The sequence below is a fragment of the Homalodisca vitripennis genome, chromosome 1 (assembly GCF_021130785.1).
Source record: "Homalodisca vitripennis isolate AUS2020 chromosome 1, UT_GWSS_2.1, whole genome shotgun sequence".
Classification (NCBI taxonomy): domain Eukaryota; kingdom Metazoa; phylum Arthropoda; class Insecta; order Hemiptera; family Cicadellidae; genus Homalodisca; species Homalodisca vitripennis.
In genome coordinates, this window is record NC_060207.1 from 40,830,124 (window position 1) to 40,853,290 (window position 23,167).

General features: G+C 31.2%; 1 protein-coding gene across 1 annotated transcript in view; it reads right to left on the reverse strand.

Annotated features, from left to right (window-relative positions):
* Positions 1-23,167, reverse strand: part of LOC124360282 (rho GTPase-activating protein 100F) — a 56,651-nt gene that overhangs the window by 14,646 nt on the left and 18,838 nt on the right. Inside the window, exons 7-14 of the mRNA XM_046813780.1 lie at positions 18,601-18,775; positions 14,430-14,666; positions 11,989-12,154; positions 11,780-11,898; positions 9,377-9,561; positions 7,476-7,719; positions 4,990-5,118; positions 2,582-2,766 (exon numbers count right to left, since the gene is read on the reverse strand). Of these exons, the coding sequence (XP_046669736.1) occupies positions 2,582-2,766; positions 4,990-5,118; positions 7,476-7,719; positions 9,377-9,561; positions 11,780-11,898; positions 11,989-12,154; positions 14,430-14,666; positions 18,601-18,775 (1,440 nt within the window). The remainder of the gene's footprint in view (positions 1-2,581; positions 2,767-4,989; positions 5,119-7,475; positions 7,720-9,376; positions 9,562-11,779; positions 11,899-11,988; positions 12,155-14,429; positions 14,667-18,600; positions 18,776-23,167) is intronic.

Here is a 23,167-nt window from a genome sequence, read left to right on the forward strand (position 1 = left end):
AAAAGGTCTCTTCCTTTCACCCATCGCACGATAAAACAAAAAGCAGTTCAGTTTTAACTACAAAAGCACATATAAATCTTCCACTTTTATAGGTTAGACAACACACGAGGATTGGAAATATTACACAGAAAACCAGGTTTGCCAATACGATTCCCAGGTTTGCCAATACGATTCCCGCATAACAAAAATAAAAATCCCACGCTCAGACCATGCGACCAGTATATGTGACGGACATTCCCACTGACCGACATGCAATAATATAGTTGGAAAAGTAGACCGACTGGCAACCAAAAAACATTTAGTAATACAATCCGTGTGTCACAAATACGTGACGTCGGGCTATAGTTTGTGCCCCGAGAGTCACACATGTGTGACGTTGGTCTATGGTATGAATCGGTGCGTCACAAATACGTGACGTCGGTCTATTTTAAAAGTCCAATTTTAGAGTCGGTAGCGAACGTGTTAAGCTGTGATTACATTTTGCAAAATGAGCCAAGAAAATGCAACACTGTTAAGAAAAGCTCTTGCAAAATTGTGACAAAAGCGAGTAAGAACAACAAACCGCAAAAAGTATATATATATTTTATATATAAAAACTGTCTAGTTGGAAAACGCCTGCCTAATCTTGTATCAAAAAGAATAGATACCCGAGTTTGAACGTTAACCACAAACTAACTAATAGAGCTAAAATTATGGGAGTTACATTAAACTTTAGCTTGTTTATTTCTGCATCTAGACGTTCAAATCAAATTATTTAAAAACAATAATCAAGTTTTCTGTCTATAGCAACAAAAAAAGGGTACCGGGTTTGGCGCTTTACTACTAAACTGCAATTGTGAAAGTTAAACTATTCATTGTTAAATCTGCCATTGGAGATCCAAAGCTCATATGGAAAAGCTGATGGTAAATGGTCAAATATATAAAAACAATACTTTATTAACTATGGCTTCCCCTTGCACTTAAGGGCACAAGTGGACAGTGCACAATCATTCCAACATCGGCCCTTGACGATGTGACGGTTCTCGAGTTCCGAGCAGGTACCAGCCACAGCGAATGAACAAAATCTGTTTAATTCAGTTAAAGTGATGTTAAAAACTAGTTTTTAATTGTGTTTACAAAAATAAATAGCTTTTAAAACAAAAATAATGACTATAAGCTTCCGTGATTTTCCTTGAACTAGTTGGTTTGTGGTAAACGTTGAAACTAGGCTATTTGTACTTTTTGGTGTGAGAGCAGTATCCAATGAACGCCCGTGCTTGTTGCTATAGCAGCGGTTCAGATACTGATACTATAGCGCCATGGCTAACATTTTTGAACAAAACGCACATTGTACACTTCTAAACGTCTTGCATTAGCGTCTGTAACTAGTACTGGAGATTTGAGGTTATGTTATAGTCAGATTTTATTTTGAAATGTTAGATATTCCTGAAAGGTTAAGCATAACCAATCTAAGCAATTGTTAATGATGTCTATTGGAAGTTACTAATAGAAAGGTCTGTTTCAATGAGGATTAAACATTGGTGTTTACAAAACAAAGAAGGCTGCAGATTGAATGATGTTGGTAGGGCCTAATTAGTCTTTAAAGATAAACTAAAGTTAAAAGTAACTTGTTTTATAAAAATTAACCACACTATTTAATTTAATTTTGTATTTAAAACTGAGAAGACTTTGCTTCTTCGTATATTTTTACAATAAATTAAAAAGTTTATTTTCTAAATGCTTTTAATAAAACCTCTTAACAAAAATCATTTAATTATTGAGGTTTTAAATATTTTAACAACAGTATATTTATTAGTGTAAATATTGGTTCTGGGGGCTAAAGTATTATAGAACTGTAGACTGTTAATAATAAGTATTTTGTAATACCAGTACATAACGGAATGGTGCTACAACACAAACATTTTTGCTAAAAAGTCTGAAGAGCTTGTAGCAGTTTTGCTAAGAAAATTTTCATCTCAGTTTAAACCCTAGTAGATTTTTAATTAAGTACAAAACTGAAAATTTTTGTTATTTAATAAATGTTTACGTAAATAGCTATAACAAAATATAAATCTTCAAAATTAAGTTATTTATTAAAATATATCTGTCTTTTAAACAAATTTTACTTTAAAGAAGGCTAGTAGGTTTGAAAAAATAAGATTTTTGTTAATTTAATTTTTACCTAGAGTCATAAATATAAGTAAAAGAAATATAATATTCAAGAAAAAGAAATATATGTGAAATATAAATTGTTCAAAATGAAGACCAGTAAAAAAGGATATTTTAAAATTGGCACAGAATTAAATGAGTATAAGGTAAAGACAAAATTTAAATATCCACATGAAAATAATGTTCAGAATTGAAGTTAAATGGATTGAGGTAATAGTATGCCTAAAAGTGGATAAACAGGAGCTCAAAAGAAATGAGAATTTGTAAAGATAACACGCATGAAAATTATATAACTAATTTTTAAGATGAAAGGTGTATGCAAATCAGTAAACTGCATACTTCTCATTTTATAACAGATCATATACATATTTAGAAACACCACTCTCAAAATTTCAAAATGTAATTATAACACAAACAGAATTGTTTGACATACCTTGTAACACAATTTGTGCCTGTACTGAGGATCCCAGGAATATATTAACAGATCTAACTCTCTATTAGATACGAGGTCCAGTTCGAATGTCTCGTCCCAGTCAAAGACAAGGTCGCCGGTTCGGACGACAGTTCTGGCCTTGTGGACTCTGTCACACTCCAGCACACAGTAGAGATCTCTCATTCCTCCTGACAACAACAACACTCCACTCACACAGAGACCAGCACCCTAATTGTCAGGGATGTGTGTTATAAGAATAAGCTTCATATATTATGGTATGGTGCACTGTGCTGTTACAGTTAGTGTAAAAGATATGTCTTTTACACAAAACACAGTTTACAAATATATCTGAATTCAGTAGAATAACTCAATACTGCAAGCTATACATTGAATTATTAATATTTAAGTTAATATACTTTAGCTAAACAAATTCTAGTTAACAAATTCTAGTGGGGCTAAAACTGTTCTATGGACAAGTTGTCATGTGTTTTGTATTTTCATTTTTTGTTTTAATAAAGTCCAATGAAAGATTTAAATTTATAAATGCAAAATGTATAGCACACCAAAATGGCGTTACAAAAATATATAATTTAAAAAACACATTTTTACTTTTATTATTTTGGCACAAAATTTATAATTATTTATACAAATATTATTTAGTAATAATAATAATAATATCATCTTACTAAAAAATAAAGAAAAACATAAAATAAAAATATATAATTTAGTAAAAAATTAATGTAAAATATTACATTTTCTTGAGATGTTTTTAGAGCTATTAATTAATTCAAACACCCGTTATTTGGACTTTTATTATTTTGACCAATTTGATTATTTACTTTGTATACAAATTTTTCCTCCTGGATGTCAATGATGACTAGTTTGGGTGTGTAGTTCTATTAACAAATCATGTTGTCAAATTGTTAAAAACCGGATACGTTGTCAAAATAAATAAAATAACACAGAAAAATAAACACATACACACGGAAACACTAAACACAACAGAGAAATTGAATTATAATCTAGTTTATTTATATGTGTGTCTGGTCATGGACAGAAACTGACATGAGTCATTGACATAAACATGTTTGATTGAAGACGCTTGAAATTATAACCCTATTTAATTTTATAGGTTTTCGTTGCTCAAAATATTTATCCAACTGTTCAAATTATAAACTGTTAATTATTGTTTGATATGTATTTAACGTGCGCTTTATATAATTACACTTGTAGCAGTTTCATTTACATTGAATATCATTATGAAGTAACCATGTATATCAAAATTCCTACTTATGAAAATGCACTTGTATAAGTATATGAAGCCTTTTCAACAAAAAATTCACTCCCACATAACAAATTTTCACTGGAATCATCTGTTTTCTTTTGAAGGTTCATTTTGCACAAGTATTTTTTATAATGTTTCAACATTTTTAATATTTTTTGCAACACAGATTTAAATAGAATATGGATATTTACAGAATCGTGATCTGCTTTATACACAACTATCACTGAATAGTAGTGTTGGCATTTAAAATTGTATAGTTGGAATTGATTGATTACTAAATTTTATACTTGCCATTTGTGGTTCAGTATTTGTATCATATTCTGATAGTTAATATAATCGTATAAATATTAAAAAATCATTGGTAATAACCTATGTAGACGATACAGTTGTTTACACATTAAGTTTAAGACAGACCAATTATTGTAGAGCTATAATTTTAAACAGATCAACCCCCCCCCCTTACACTGGCTTGTTTTACTCACAGCACTTCATAACTGATAATTCTAATGAGGATTAGAGAGAGAAACAGAAAGAGAATAAAAAATGGGTGGAGCTATAAAAGGATACTTTTGTTGAGTAGATGATGAATGCGTTGTTTAATTGTTATAATGTCTGTGCATGTTACTTGCTACTAGGTTAGTTCCATTATCAATGTCTTGTCTTTAACCACAGCTGTTTCTCAGCGTTTTCCTCATTTCTGGTAGTAAATGGTGGTCCTGCTCCAATGTTGTGTGATGACTGTAGAATTTTTCATTCCATTCATAGACAGTCCATTGTGACAACACACTGTTCCCTTACTGTAGGTACCGAAAGTCTTCAATGAATTTAGACCCCTGATATTGTTCCGACCACAGAAAACAGAAAGTATAGCAACATGGTTAATCGCAAGGCAGAGTTAATGGGATTAACCTAGCAGCATCAAACATGCACATACATACATACATACTAACAATTAAAACTAAACCTTGTCCACGTCATCTACACAACATGACAGTACTACCAACATAAACAAAAATACAACTGAATTGTGGATATTTAGTTAACAAAAAACAGTAGGTAGTATTCTTGCTAATTGTGTGTTAACTGTAGTATAAATTAAGTTAATAATGAAAAGGTACTATACCAGAGGAGGAAGTGACGGAGGAGCGCAGACCACGGCCAGCTAGCAGATGAAGCCATAGCAGCCCACTGACTCCAGCAACCTCCGCTCCCAGCATCCCTGCTGGCTTGTCCATCTTATACTTTAGGAACTCTGAAATAATCATTACACAATTGACTTAAAATTTTATGTTAAAGCCTTTTTTAGTCTATGTTAGACCAAACAGTACTGTATGCTACTCTCAGTTGGTCGGGAATAAATTGGATCCATTTTATACAATGGACATGCCTTTACAACATGCAACTTTTGAACTTTATGCACAATAAATAAACCATTATAATCTATCAATATGGATGGCATGATATAATAATAAGATTTACTATTATTTTAGAATGCCATGTGCCTTGATTAGCTCACACTTCCATTTTTATCTATATGTCTATACTCAGCAAGTGACTGTACCTCAAAGTGAACAGACAACTAGAACGCTCTCTACTGGTTGAAAAAGATTTCTAATTATGTGAAAAAATGTGTACTTTTATGTGTTCTTTCAATCAGTGGACCCTAAAAGATAGTTTTCAAGGTAAGCCTGCTGATTTTCCTATCAACTAGAAACAATACTTCACCTAATTACTTATTATTCAATATTTTGTTTAAAATTATTTCAGTTAAATATTGGTTTTATATGTCTTGGAAATCAAAGCAACATTGTCAGTTGAGATGTTCTGGTTTGAACCTAAATTTTAGCCATACCTTACTAAAGAAGAATTCCAAGAAATAAAACTAGATTATTTAGATTTGAGATATAAACCATTGAAAAACATAATGTTAATCTAAATTATTAACTATTTTGTAAAATACACTGATTTTTTATCAGAATTATAATTTGTATTAATCTTGATTACATCAGAGTAACATATTGGTTTGGATTTACTGTATGAGTTTTATAAAGGATTTAATTAACCTGTGTAACTTAAGACTAAAATTGGTCTGCCAATCCAGAAAAGAGTGACTGCCACTTCTCGGATTAAACATAATATCAGGAAACTGAGCTCTGTTCAGTATTTTTTCTGATAAATCGTGTTTTGGGATTCGTTTTATGATATACTTGTCCACAAACGATGAAACTATAATTTCCATGGCTATTTATTGTTCTGTCATCTTCTGCAATAAAGGATGCTAGAGCAAAAAATGTGTTTATGTTTCTTATTTTTTTATGAGACTCTTCCGAATATGGGTACTAATTCATGTGAAAATTTTGGTTGCTCCATCAAAATTCGTTCATGCAAACAACAGTCACCAAATTTCTCTTTATGCAATTAGAAACCTGTTCCTCAGGGAAATGCAATATACCACAATGGATACACAAAATTTAAAATGGTCCTAAGGCGTGATATTGCACAGCTGCAGTAACGGCACATTTATATGTCAGTAAATAATTATTAAGTTCTAAAGCCCTACGACATCTTCCGTCTCGACGTCTTTGTTCTTCTAATCGGTATTCTCGTTGCTCGTCATTTTCAGTAACTACACGTTGCCCCACACCCTGCTATATATCTTGCAGACGTTCTTCTCGTTTATTATTACTTTCAGTTTGCAGGCATTTGACTTTAGCAGTACGTGTGGGACGAAGTATATGAAATAGATAAATAGATTTTATTTTAAAAGAATAGAAATTATTCATAAACTTATGTTATGATCAAAATTGCCTTTCGGTTTGAACCTTCGTTAATTTATACAACATTTTTTATTTTTATTCTTTGGCATTTCTGATGAAACGTCAGCTGTGAAGATTAACTTATTACTCTTGTTATGATACATCAGATGTTATTTACAATAGAATGTAAACAAAGAAATCATTATTGACTTTGTAGAAACTGACTTTGACTGAAATTGACTTTCATTGTTTAAAAACACGGATAAAACAACGTTTTATAAAAATGAAACCTAGTTAGATGGATTTATTGCCTCCGAACCCCCTGCATACTAAATTTTATGAAAATTGTTGGAGTCTTTTCAGAGATTCGGATTATATATATATATATATATATATATATATATATATATATATATATATATATACAAGAATTGCTCGTTTAAAGGTATTAGATTTGGTTAATTATCGCAGAATACTTGTTTTTTTTTTGTATTTTGATGAACAACACGCAACTGTAGAGTGGCCAACATATCACATCACTATGCTCTTATCTGGTTTGTTTATTTGTTGTGTTCTGCCCATAACATATTTTTAACTTTAAATTTTGAAATAAAAAATGTATAACTGTATAACTTTTCCACTAAAAATATATTAGACAAAAATAACTATTAGACAATTAGTTAAGTGGCTGAGTGGCAATATTGCCATTGGATTGTGTTTTTAACACAAAAAAACACCATGCCACGTATTTAAAGGCTTCAGAGTTAAACTGAATGTGATTTAGCACACATAAGAAATAAAAATATACTAAAGCACAAATTGGATTGGAAGCACATTTATCTTCCTAGGTTACCTGCAGGATTGATCTCAAGGACTCGAGCACGGTCAGCCTGCACCTCCTGAGCACGAGCTGCTGCCTGTGTGCGCTCACCCAAGTGTTTAGCCTCTAGCTCCAGCAGGTGACGCATGCGGCGCAGGGATGTAGAGCGCTGCGCCAGCGAGTGTCGGTCCAACGTCACTGTGCCTGCTCCTGTTGGTGTGATTGGTCCCATCGTGGCCAGCTGACCAGGACGGTACGATGAGTACAATAGTTCCGACTGCCACAACCATATGTTCATGTTACAATATGTTTATTTGTTTCCATGAATTATTTTAAAAATTTTAATTGAGTCTTTGTTTAAAATTTATTATTGGTGATGATTCATTTGAAAGGATAACAGGACTTTGACAATACCGTATGTTTATTTGTTTCCATGAATTATTTTAAACATTTTAATTGAGTCTTTGTTTAATATTTATTATTGGTGATGGTTCATTTGAAAGGATAACAGGATTTTGTACATCGTAACAAAAAAGATTGTACTTGATTAACCCTATGTATAAGTTTTTTGACACTTGTAGAAGAGGATAGATTTAAAAACGTAGTGTACTATTTTTGTAACATAAAACAATGGAAAATGTCTAAAATCCTGTTACCTTTTCCTTATTTGAATTTTTTATTAAAGAGACACAAGTGTATTGAAATATTTTTATTTGTAGATAAAAAACAAATATGAATTTATAATTATATTATTTTGAAGAATGTTGTTGAATTACCTTAATATTGAATACATATTTTAATATATAGTTTTAATAGGCCTATCATTTAAATGTAGCTCTTTATAATGTTGTGACACCATTCATGTATATGAATGTAAATACTTAAATAAAATATTGTTAAATTGAAGTCGTAATAAATATTTAAAGTTTCATTTTAATTCTTCTAAATTTAAAAATTTAAATAATAGTAGTAATTTTTTATTACTAGTAGGTCCAATTACTTGAATTACAGCAAAATATTTCAATATTAAGGATTTATTATTGGTTTGAACAAGAAAAAGTTTCAAAAACCTAGTTTTATATTATAACAGAACAGGATTTCTGAAGCAGACAGAATCTTGAGAGTATATTATTTCAAAAGTACCAGTATCAATGAACAGAAACTACAAGGTCAAAGTTGTTGTAAACCACTTGTTAATAAGTTGGTTTAAAAATTTTATTTTAATTTACGTGTACTGATTCCACTATAAGTATGTATGTAACAGTGGCCAAAGGGTTATGCTAATTGTAAGCACGCACAAAAACACACATATTTGAACAAATTTCAGAATGAGCTGGAATGTTTAAGTTATTTTGTTTAGAGAACTATAAAAATAAGTTTAGAGGATTGATGCATGCTAAAACATTGACTTTATTTCACAAAAGTAGGGTTTTTCAAAATGTGGATGTAGGGGAATATGAAAACATCCAAATATTTGCCTAAACGTTTTATAATAGAAATGAACCTGCATAATTTTTAAGCAAAATGTCAAACTATAGTTACATATGATAATTTAAAATTCTTCAAAAAATAAATGATTTACAGAAAACATTGATGGTAATCAATTGATTTTGAACTCAATATGATCTATTGATTTAATAAATTTATATTAATTGGAGAAACAAATTAAAAAATCTTGGTTGCATTAGTATATAAAACACTAACAAAGAATACTCGTAAATGTTTTTAATTTTCAAACAAGTACTGTTATCTTGGAATCTATATAACTTTTATTACAATCATGTTTTGCTATTTGGGATAGCCATTAGCTGATTTGTCAGTACTTTAAAATGATGTAAAACCTTTAAAATTTAAAAACTTGGAAATATTCAATGTGACTTAAACTTTACATGTTCAGAAAACAGAACACTTATAAAATAAAATCACAAATTCACCTGTCTCGTTCTCTCAGGAAGGTTCTCGGCACTGAACGTGAATCTTTGTGCAGCCTTCTGTTGGCGGAGCATGCCGTCCCTGCCCGCCCTTATCCGCTCGTAGATGGCGCTAGTGGACGGAGCTCGTGAGAGCCAAGCTCGGTACTCATCTGCTGTGAACACACTTGGTGAGGAGGGTATTCGACCTAGAAATACAGTGACCTCGTCTAGCAACATTATCTGCCCCAGCTGACTTCCGTTCAAATGTACTTTTCTTTTAGTCAGCTTCTTTTGTTCATCTGCTACGCACAACTACAACTCTGGCTAGGGGTTAGTCACCTACTCTACGCCTAAAAACATTTACATGCTGGTTTATCTGGTTCAACTACGGCTACTTGGTAAATAACAAAATACTTTTAGCAAACCAGAACAGTAAAATTATATACAGTATAAAGTTATTTACAAAATTATAAGTAACTCAAGGATTTGTACAAAATATATCATACGTTGATACTATGACAAAAGTAAAAACATGACTCAGCTCAATAATTTACATTTGAACGCTTTAATTTTTTACCTACTCGTCCATATACCGTGTGAGTTAATTCCGTAAACATGAACGGATTTGGGTTTCAAACTTTAACTTATTACAAAGGTAATGTATGACTTGATTTATAATTTTTTTAAATTTGTATTTTTAATGAGTAAGTATATCAAAATGCACATAAAGTGAATGCCGCAGATATGTACACTGAATACAGTAGATCTAAATACATCAAAGTGTTAACGAGAAATCTTAAGGAATCAAATATGTTGTATAATACACACAGTAATTAAACCAATGCAGTGAACATCAACATGAGAACAATAAGAACATAATACTTAAATAATGAAATTTATTATATGTAATGAGTTCATTGTTATAAATTGTTCATTACCTAGTTAAAATTAAAAAAATTGCCCAGGTTTGACCAACTAAAAAATCAACAGAAAACAGGACCGTAATAACAAATAAAAGGCACAATAATTTAATGTTGATACATTTAACTTTATATAATATTTTGTTATTCAGTATCTACACAACATTAATAACTTCACTACAGTAGTTTCAGAGAGGGATGGCACTCAGTAAAACATTTACTATTTCGTAATTATTTATCGCAGTGAAATAAACTTGGTATTGAATTGTTCATTTAAAAGTATCCAATATTTGACTCTTAATATTAGTACTTATAATTTTTTAAATAAAAACTTCTGTTTGAAGTTATTGCAGTTTACAAATTTTGTAAAACTGCCATTTTGAAACCTTTTAAAACAGATCTTAGACTAAAAAGTTTGAATTTACAACTTTATTCCATTTAAAGACAAAACTTTTTTCTACAAAATAAAAACAGACGGTAAACTAAGTAAGACATGACTACACTTTTTATACATTTCTTACTTATTTTCACCTGAAAAATCAAATGCTGAAGTTTGATGGAGTTATATATGTACACAAAAAAACTTATGTAGTTATTTACACCTAGGCAACGCAGAGTGGATGTCCAGGAAGGAATATGACTAACCACAGAGATGTTGAGATACTAGGGTGGGGGTCAGTTCTAGATTGGGAATGATAACAATTGGTGTGCGTGTGGCATCTTAGTACCCCAAGACTAACAGGGAAAGACTCCTATCAAGTCGTAGGCCGAAGCACTGTCAGCCTACCCATTTTCAGCAGTTGATGCTGAGTACCCTGTAAACCCCCCTCATGGTTGCTTTTTCAAGAAGTTGTGGTAGTACGTGGCTTATATTCCCCACCCATCTCTTTATATTATGACACTCGATAGATCCTCAGTTTATTAGTCTACAGAATAACAGTACTAATAACACTAATTACTGATAATATATTGATATTTCAATATATTACGGATATGTATATCAGGCATACAGTAACCATGCAAAATAATATCACAAGGTGAAAAAGTAAATTGTCTCACTAAGTAACAATACAAAATGTCATGACACAGTTGTTATAAAAAATGCATAACATTGTGACTTGTGTACTATAAATACAAAACATTGTATATATTGCAATAACCTTTGTTCATATGATATACAGATCACTATAAAACTTTGAGAAAAATAATTTGGTATCCATTCAAACATACAAGATTAATTATTTTCAATACAGAAGTGGACTGCAGACAACAAATATGCTGGAACTTCCCAACTTAAAGTTTTATACAGTGTATTAAATTACATTTGTAATGTAATAAATCCATTTTATTGAATATTGTTCTCTATGTTGTGTCATAACGACAAAACATTTGTTGTTTCTTAAGTTAGGAGGCTGATATTACTAAACAATACTTGTATTATTTTTAATTTTGTACGGTACTAAACAACTTTTCACTTTTCTGAACTACAAGTTATAAGTCTCACCTCTTTCTTTCCTCCTAGCTATTGGAAGCTCAGGGGCTGATAGAGCACCGTCACTGTCATCTTGGTCGAGCAGAGATCGCGAGTCTCTCTCGAACCGAACTCCACTAGATTGTCGTGTACTGCAAATAAAGTGAGCACTGAGTCCCTCACGATCCCAAATGGTGGTGACAATAAATTGAAAACTACTAGAGCTTCACGTGATATATTACCTGGTAGTATGTTGAGCTAACGAAGGGATCTGGTGGTGACTCCTTGAGCCTCGACTGTCTCTGGGCAGAGAGTTGGATCTGAGACTGATACCGCGTGGAGTGGTTGATGTAGGGTTCGTAATACTGGAAGGGGTTGCTGAGCTTATGTGCGACAATGTTGATACTCCTGTAACAAAATCAGATACCAATAAATACAAGTTTAACTATGTAAAAACTGAGCAACTGAAGAATAAGCAGTGCGTCAGGAAATCAGGGAAATTCTATGATGTTGTGAGGTATTTGGAAATTTAGCATGACCGGGTTGTGGGCGGCCTGCCGCTTTGCTTAGCTGAAATTCCTTCATAAGTACTTCGTTCTAAATTAATGTAGTTGATTATTTTTGACCCAATGTCAAAATATACTCAATTCATCACAGCAGTGATATAGGTTTTGGAACAGAATATTTTAATATTAACTACCAATTATAGAAACATTTCAATCATTATTTACATGGACAACAGGATTTTGAACATTTGCCATCGTTATGTATTAGTAGAATAGAACTCCAAGTTACGAGGATTAAAATCTATCCTCTTCTTCAGATGTAAAAAACTTAATACATAGGATCAAACAAGTGCAAGTCTATATATTGGTGAGTGCAATACCACTTTAACCATCAAGTCAACTTTCTGTTTAAGTTAGGCTTCATTGGTAGCAATGTTAAAGAATTAACTATTAAATCTAAAAAAATTACAACAATCAAAGAAATTTCAATAAATAAAATTCCAACACACAATATGATTTAGAGAACAAGAACAAAAATGTAAGAACAAAGGTGTCTGCTCCTCCCTCTCCCAACCATCACAATCCGGTTCATTCTTTAGGGTTTTCAGCTACGAAATTTGCCGATTTATTTTGTCAGTCTCCTATCTTGTGAGGAGTAGATAGCATGTTAAGTGTAGTATGTCTGTATTGTGCAGTCCTTGGTCAGTGATTCTCCACACAACTATAAATCTCAGGTGCATGCTTGATTTCTTTGTTGTACAACTTTTTGTTCTCAAATTTATTGACTTTAAGAAGTTCATTACCATATTGTTTGTGCTTTCATGACCCTATATATTAAATATTTTCACGCCTGAAGAAGATAGATCGATTTTAATTCTCAAAATATCAATTCTATCCTTAACAATGCCTAAAATCCTGTTATCCCTTCAAAATCACCTATATTCATAATAAATTTGAAACAAAGAAATATTTATCACTAATGAATAAAAAAAATAAAATCATGAAGGTTAAATATAACATACATTAAGAATTTATCTGAGCTGAGTAAATAAATAAACAGTCTTATTACAAAATATATCATTGTACTATTGGGCAACAATATTAAAATCAAGTTCTTTTGACGCACTAGAAGATATTAATAATCTTCGACTGGTAAACATAAAATTTCACAGCATGTGACATTTAGTAAATTATTCATTCTCAAATTTATAATAAATCATCGTATAGGTTGTTTCAAAAGTTTTTCTTATTTTTGTAAATATAATTATTAATATCCTTTTAATCAGTTACTTCTTCACATCATCAATCCATTTTTATAATTATCTAGCTCATGTTAATTACTATAAATATTTATCATAACCTTTAATTTCTCCGTTCTAAAATTATTATATGAAAGTTGTACAAAAAATTTACTTTATCCTTTATTTATAACATAAGTATTAATTTTCTTTTGTACTGTAATAGCCACCAAGAAGACACAATGACAGAAAGTTGTGCACTGAACATTATGCATTGAGTGTGGAATGTTTTATGTTTCCTATTCCTGATCCAATTGATTTTTTTCTCAACTTGCATTAAGAGATAATTATTTAGCCGCTGTCTCAAATCAATTTAATTGCTATTAAAACAAGTGTTCAAGCACCAACAGCTCAGTTTTTAAATAGGCTGCAAGCCTCACAGAGATACATGTTCCTCTTAAAGCCTATATTTATTTAAAATTCTGTAGTACACAGAATCCAAAAACTGGCGATTTCTAAAATTTAACCCATGTACAAGAACCAACTTCAATTCAGAACAGTCTTTGAAAAATTTAGCTTCAAAAATCAAGAAAGACTATCTAGTGGATACTACTCTAAATTTACTTAGAAGAGTTATTTATACTAATCTATTAATAAAGCAAAATTTATTCACTAATTATAGAATCTATAGAGGATTGGGAAAATAGAAATATATTTTTTCAATTGGTATCTTGCACAATGATTGAAAATGTGGCATTTAATATGTAAAAAGAAAAAGATTGAAGTGCTGGAAAAATTGTATTATATTACGTTATTACACAAACATATTTATTAAAAAGATCACTAGAGATAATGGATTAATAAATACATTTCAAGTCTCCTTTGCTTAGGGTTTATACCAAGACAGTCATCTTCGCAGATTATCAACAAATTACTGACCTGTTGCCGAGGGTCTATCCCTGTAATAGTAGTAGGAGGATCGTTGTGTAGAAGGACAAGTGGCTTCGGTGTCGGAAGCGTAGTCCAGGGTGCGCTGACGCCGTGACAATGTGCTAGTTGTGCTTAGGTTCTGGCCCACATTGCGGCTTGCTGTGTAGTAGCTGCTTATTGTCCCGGGCTTCAGGCTAGACCTCAGCAGGCTGTGAGTCTGCTGCCTGTGTGTTGTAGTAGGTGAACCTGCACACATCGGGGTCTCCGTTTCTATATACTTTTTTATAGTAAATAAAAAATGCCTTCAAATTAGATATCACAAAATATATCTTGAAATGAAATTTGACTCTGAATCAATGTATAGCTAATGTAAAAGCTTAAAGTTAAGTATTCCAGTTATTCAATAAATTGATGGACTTAAATATGAACTTCATCAAGTTCTTTAGAAATGTATATATCTGTACAGAAATGATACTTATCATGATGATTTGATAATAGATCAAGAAGAGAATTAAAGGGCTTATAATATCCTGGAAGACGGAATACAAAACAGAGAAACAAGTTTTGGAACAGTTGAGTTACATACTTAGAATGCTTCTTAAATATTATCTTTGATTTATATAGGAGTGTTGAAGGTCTAACTCCTAGTGGAATGCATCATTCAGGATTCAATCAGAAGGATTATGAGGTCTGTATCATCTCCAATAACAGCTTGTGAATTTGCTGATTTATCAATGATTAACAGCTCAGCATCATCTGTTGCTTGTCTGGTGCTAATATTATTGTCTTCAAGTTCTAGTACATCAAAATACATTAATCAGCATTTGTTTTTGGTATTTTACAAGAGGTGTTATTACTTTCCAGTTAATTTCATCTCCAGATCAAGGTTAATATCGACACATTTTTCCAGTTAATATCAACACTCATGAGCATTTTTATGTTGTTGTGAGATTTCTAGTAACTATATAATACTACTGTGCAGCTTCTCTCTGTGTAGTGACTCTTCACATATTTAACAACATTATAGGATGTATTTGATACAGTAGATTCTTTAATCCGCCAACGACTATGCCACATTTAGGTAAGTAGCAAGGCTTTTTTATGGTAGCAAGTTGGTTGTGGCTTTTGAGCGTTGCTCCTTGAGCTTTCATCTCATTTTCTTAAGGAAAAAGATCAGAGGAAATGGTGCAAACTCATATTGTTAATACTTATGCACGACAATTTTTCTGTTTGCTCATTAAAATTCTCTGGAAGAGTGTGAGAGGGTCTACTGAAATCTTCCCTAAGTTCACTTTGATTGATGATGACATAGCTGGAAGAGGAAGAGGTCGAGACAAATATATGCTGGAAAATGGAACTCCCTCCATTTTTTGTTATTGTTTTTAAGCCAACTTTAAACGCTTCAAAGCGAAGTATGGAAGAATGAGTCCCAATGAGTCTAGTAGCTTTCAACATGATTCCACTAACTGTGAGAAATGGGTGATGAATTTCAAACCATCACTGCAATTTTTGAGATGTCTTGCATATTCTTAATTTTAAGGCACGCTCAACTGAAAAGGTAATTTAAGAGTACCACAGAAGAGTTCAAGTGGTACGCAAATGTCATTGATTATGCTAAGTCATGTTAACAAATTTCTTCCTTATGACATTATTGGAGATTATTCTACCATGATTATTATTAGTTGTGAACCCTTGCACCAATATCTCTTCAATGTCATATGACCTTGGCAAAACTACCACTCCCATTCAAAATCTACCACTTCTTATTGTGAAATAGCCCTTAATCACAAATGACTCATATCCACTTTCCCATACTCCCAGAGCTGAAAGTATACAAAAAACATTTTTTACTAATTGCTGATTCCAATTGGAATCACTCATCCAGTATAAATCTTAAAGCTCTCTGTGGGTTGAATTCATATAAAATGATAAACCAAATTTCTTTGTTGTAAATTTGATATACAACTTTCTCTTTGACAAATCTTCTGTGGATTGAAGATATGAGGCATTGAAGACAGTTTGGCAAAAAATGTGTTGAGAAAAGGTTTTTTCAAAGAGTACCGGTTTACAAGGGTTCTTCTAGGGTAACATGACTGAGATATAGAGCCTTCTATCCCTGTTCATGGAATCTTGACTGGAAGCCACTGGTACCACCAACTGTACCTATCATGAATATCCTGTCACTTCACAAGTAAGTGCATAAGGTCCTTTTAGGAATAAGTACAATTAGGAATTTCCTCAGCTTCTGTCCCAAGTAAAAAAACAAATATTTCAAAAATTCATTTTTTAATGTGTGACCATATTGAGAATACAAATAATCTAAAATATACAAATAATTGTGGCATTTTGGTTCAAGTATTCTGGCCGATGACCAACATGTGTTATGTATTCTAGATGAAGTAATGACTATATGTGTACAAATTATATGTGCTGATATATCAATAAAGTAATATAATAAATATAAGCAGTACAACAGCAATATTGACAAGTATGTTATCAAGATTTTTTTAAATGTTGCTTTGTTTTCAACATTCTTTTCCCTACAGGCATTTTGAGAAATTTTGGTTAGACTGTCTATGAGCATTATTTGGAATTGGTTCTAATTTAATATATGTTGTAAAATGCTGAACCTTCTGTAAAAGTAATGTGTATACTTCATGTGCGTAAAGTTTCTGTTAGTAAAATTGTAAGACAGTTTTTAAAATTATGAAAAATGTATTTGCTGATAATTGTTTACAATTTTCACAGTTTTGTATGATGTACAGTAAAGATGACTGTAGTGATATCAAATGTTGACCCAAGCTCTGGCACAACAGAAAAAAACGGTTAAAATTTGGTTAAATTATTCACAAAATCAGCAATGTGACTACACTAAGTGAACCAGAATGAACTGTTTCAGTGTTATGACAATATTGATAAAGAAGGTATGGAAAAAACCAACTGACCATTTCATTTTTGAAAAATTACTTGTGGATTCTTCATTACGACAATGCCTGAGGTTATAATGCTTTTTCTCTTGAGGTGTGTTGGCCAAGCATAACAATATTTAAAGAACCACCTGATTTAGTTTTCTGTGACATTTTTGTTCCTCAAAAAGACACAGAGTTAAATGAGTCTATTTAAGTAGTGAAAAAAGAGGTATAAGTTATGAAAAAATAAAAAGAAATACCAAAAATAACCTCAAGTACTGCATTGGATATTAGGAATTTCACATGAAGCAGTGAAATTGATGGAAAAGGATAGTATTTTGAAAAGGATGGAATAAAAATTTTAAATAATAAATACAACCTTTTCAGACTTAGTTGGTTAAAGCCACACTTCATCATAAGCTTCTAACACATTAGCTAAGTATGGTCCGCCAGAACCAGAACCCACCAATAACTAATTGGGTTTACACTAACACATGTAGTATATTGTATATTGATTTTGTTTTTCTTTACAAGCCCAAAATGGCTAATAATGAAAGGCAAGTTTATATCTAGTGTTGTACTAAAGTAAGATTTTATTGAAATATTTGGTAGTAGTTACGTTACAAATTTAACCCTTATAATAGTTCCAGGATCACCCATACCGGGAGGCCCATAGTAGTGTGAGAAATGCTGGGTCTCCCATAAAGGTAGATTTTGTATTTAATTTATTATACAATAGCATCCTTATTTTACTGGATTATACTGTATCCAAAAGCTTTATGGATACCCAAAACATAAATATACATTTTTCCTTGTATTGTTGGCAGATGACATATTTGTTTTTTTTTACTCAACTGTTTGATGCAACAACCATCACAGTGACTATAACCAATAATTTGTCATTGGTTTTATTATTGTCAAGAAGGGTTCAATTTAAATACATGTTATACATATAACTTCTGATTGTTTTTCATAGCTCTATAGCATGTCATTTTAGCTTAAACTTTAAAAAGTTTAAAAATTAAAGAATATTTAATATTTTTTACAAAACATGAAACTTTTGGTATATGACAGGTATTTTAGAACAATCTTTTACCAATAAAGTAAAAAGAGATCATAAACATACATTGGAAAAGGAATCTTTAAAGTGTTTTTGTAAGTCTTATATTTTTGCTCAATTTTACCTGTCACTCTTGCAATGTGAAAAAATGTTTTTGAGCTGTGGCACTCAAAAGATTAGTTTTGTGTGAAATATTTTATTTCAGACATACCGTAGTCATATTCAACACGAGGCAGATGTTGGTCACTGCCAGAACGTGTTATAACAGTTCGCTGGTTCGACCGTGTGTAATACTGAGATTGTAATGAAGACAAACGGGTGGTAGACGAGGTTGCTGACATCCTTCTGATTGGCGTTGTGCTTGAATTAGGATAGAATGAATGAACCTGAAACAAAAATTGTTCAATGAAAACGTTTTTAATAGGTTACAATATAGTACTGGGAATACATTTTAAATTTCGTTTTGTATTTGATGTACATATTACATATAACCAAACAATATTCTTAGATGTTTAAGAGATATATTTGTTTAATTTATTTATATTTGAGATGTTAATATAAAAGAACAAATTGAATTAAAATGCAAAACAAAATGTGTTGTTTGTAATAAAATATATTTACAAATTTTTCTATAACTATCACAATATCATAAAATTTATAAAAAAGTGCTATTTTTAGACTTTATTTTAATTTTCACACATGTTTATTTTCCTGATTAAACGCACGAACAATATGTAGCAATTTAGATTGGTTGTCTACAAACAAGAAGAGAAAGTTCCTTGTTGATTTTTAGATATAATAAAAGGTTTGGAAGCAGTTTGCAAGTGACGATATTTGTTTCAGCTGCCCATTTGATAAAGAACGCTTTTGTGTTAACCCAGTTATATCAAGGATAACTCCTCAAGTCTATTATTATTAAAGTTTTCTAAATTATAATGAATATACAGTATATATGTAACCTTTATTTAAACAACAAATGCTTATTTTAAGAAATTTGTATTACCCTGCAATGAAAAATTTATCTATTGGTTGAATTTAAGTAATTATACATCATGATAAAATTTTGTACTTTAAAATGTACTTCCATTACAATGGCAAAATTTATTAGCAATTGATCTGTATAATACAAGTATGAATAATTGCCAACAATGATAAATAATGTGTTATAATGCATGAATAATTTATTATGCATAGTTTCATGCAACATGCGTCATGCAGAGCTTGTTTTTCAGCTGTGAAATATCTAAAACTAAGGTGCTGGGAAGATGTGAGAGAAATATTAATAAGCTTGAGTACAAAATAAAATAAGTTTTGTTTTTACAGTCAGTTTGATTAACTTGGAATCAAAGTATTCTTTATAACATATAAAAATGAGTTTTACAATGTAATTTTTATTGGTATAAAGTAAGGATACATTTTTAAAAATTTGATACAGAACTTTGAAACTCTTTTACTTGCATAAAATGCAAAAAGAAGATATTGTGAGTGTTACACTAAAATAATATTTTAGCTTTAATCAATTTTAATAGCACAAAACATATCTTACAATTTATAAATACAATAGTGTGATTTAAAATTCATTTTAAAATTCAAATCTATAAATTTAATTTACCAAATTCACTCTGTAATTGCCTTATAACATTGATAATTTGACACATTTATTTGATCGTTAACAGAACACAGAAGAGAATACATATAGTGCACAGTAAATTTATATGGTTCTCCATTTAAAACAAATTAAATAAAGAACAAAAGTGACAGGTAGAGTGGACAGAAACTAGGACTCCTCTACAGCAATAACAGCAGATGCAATCACAGAATATACTACTCAATATCACACAGTAGGCTCATAAGCCAAAACAGTATTCAGAGACCACATCTGCTATTTCTTCGCTATTGTAACGCTAAAATAATATTTCACAGTATAATACTCACTTTTTCCGCAAGGGATTCTAACGTTTTAGGATATGCCTTATCATACGGTTGGAAATGTTGAGCCTTAGGTTGTTCTGTTATAACAGGAGGTGGAGGTGGTTGGTAGGACCACGTATTGCTACCGTGGGATGTTCTTCTATCTAACTGTAATAACATTACCAATTATTGGGATCAACAACCTGAGTTAGTCGTCAATGAGGGTTTATACAGAAGAGAAATTGTTATTTAAAATAAATTTCTATTTACCATAACAAAACGGCATTCAAGTCTGTGGTTTGATTAGTCGTAGTAAATGTTTGATGTACAGTCCCTACCAGTTTAGGCCCTCCCCAAGAGGCCATTCTTAAATAATGAGTGTAGTTCCTACTACTGAATATTTTAAAGATGATTGATCAACCATCTTTGCTACAGTTGATGAGCAAAACTAATAGGAAAACAATTTTAGAATCAAAATAAGGCTGTCACCAACAATGAGATTTGAAGTTGAGAAGTAAAAATGTTAACAGATATTGAACAAAGAATAATCAATATAGAAGTTCATCTGACAGTAACTGGTGAATATATGAAAAGTACGCACTACAACCAGACTTTGGGAGTTGTTGCATTTGCAATCTGATGATTTGATGATAGAATATTATTATTAATAAACTCAACGTGTTATTATTTATAATTTAAAGGTTAATAATCAAAGGTTTTTATTTCACTTCACTGGGCTCTTATTATTATGAAATTTTCAAGAAATTAGATTTGAACAAGCATGGAAATAACCTAAGGCATTCTTTGTGATTAACATATCAAAATACTATTTCCAACCTTATCCACAACATTTCATTGATTACATTATACATTCAAGAATAAATTTGGATATGTTCTAGAGTATATAATCCGGATACAGAATTTAATGATAAATGGCCTACTGTCTTTCACGTAACCACTTCTAGCGGCACTGTCAACATATGAGTCCTTGTCAAAGATTGCAAGAGATAATATATAAGAAATGGTCATCTCACTACTTGTTTAAAAGTGAAATTTTTCTAAGTCAAGTGTATCAAAGAGCCCCACCGATCCAAGTTTATACATTTGAACTCTTATTTACAGGACAGAAGACTAGTTTTGGGTTATATTAAACAAGCAATCTTAAAAAAAGTGGCTGACTTGTAAACATTGCACACAAGCCATAAATAAAAGATTGAATAATGTCATTTGTAATATTAATCATTTGTTGATGATTGATGGAAAACATATTATAATGCTATTCATGATAACTAAGTGCAACCAGCAATAATGTTATATGAGGCAAGAGCAGCTAATTGCAATAAATTGGTAGAAGCGGCTTAGATAATTAATGTTGATCAAATTATCAAACATAACACAATAGACTTCAATAATTTAACTAATTATTCAAACTGTAGTCCTGACAATTATTGATCGTTCTAATAGTCACGTAGCTTATAATTAAAAAAGTGTCATTTACTACATAAAATTATTAAATAGCTTTATACTTACATATTTAAATACGTAACCGAAGGAAAGACTAAAAGGAAGATTTAACAGCCCATACAGTCTATACATGTTACAAATAAGTGATTGGAAGTGTCGATATACTTCTAAACGTATAATACTGATTTGTTACTTTTAAGGGTATCACTTTGAATTGCTGTCAGTAACTCTTGCAATTTTGCAACTTAGAGACTTTTGCACTACATGAAGTTGACATGACAGAGATATATATAGCCATAACAGGCCCCAGGCAAAATGATTTGGCTGGAATTTCTCTTTTTTATAAACCTTGACCCCTCTAAGAAGCACAAAGAGTTGTGCCTGAACTTAGACATCCAGTATGATAATGGTCATGTACATGTTACGTAGCAGTGTGACTTATTTTTTTTGACTCAATGTGACTGGGTTTAACTTTTTTTTTAATAAAATAACGTTAATGTGTTCCAGTAGATTATGGTTTGAAATTTTAATGCTTATGCAGTAACTTGGAAAACTGCACTAATGTCTAACACTCAACTTTTGTAATGCCAGATAGCATTGCTTGTCATTTCTAGAAACAAAGAATATATTCTGCAAGGTTGCACTCCACCTTACCGTATTTCAAGTTTACCGTAAGATATTACCACTCAATAAAACCGATCTCTGTTTGGTATAGACAAATTGAATATGGTTTCTCCTCTTGAGGTGTTTCCTTTTTTTTTTTTGTTCAGTAGTACTGTATACATTTTCTTTATGAAAATTACATGAGTACACCTTTTTTAATAAATAAATAATTGCAGCTAATGCTATAAATTTTAAGCCTAGCAACTATAAGTTCATTTTTTATTAGTGGTGGAATTTTAAATCATGACAAGATAATTCAGATCTTGATCCATTCTTTCATAAAATAAACAAAAACCATAGGGTCAGATGAGTTGTAGATTAAAAACCTTATTTTTTTAATTTATATAAACCTTGCTACTAAGCTAATAAAATATAGCAAAAATAAAATAGGCCTCCACAATTTAAGAAGTTTATTCAAAAGTTTCTGTAATTATTACCCATGTCCAAACAGCAGTTCGCTAACCCTAGAACTGACAAAGTCGTCATTTACGACACATCATTTGCTAATTAAATGAACTTTCGTACAATGTTCATTTAAATCGTAATAAAGTCATATCACTGTAATGGACAGATTACACACATTCTTATAATGTACTCACGTTTATACATAAAACTTTCATTTACACTGGCCACAAAAAGCTAAAGACGTCACAACGCTGTTGCTGTTCAAGTAAGCTGGATTCTGACCTGTTTATTGTTATGTTGTTTTTGTTCTGTATTATTATAAGTAGACATTTTCT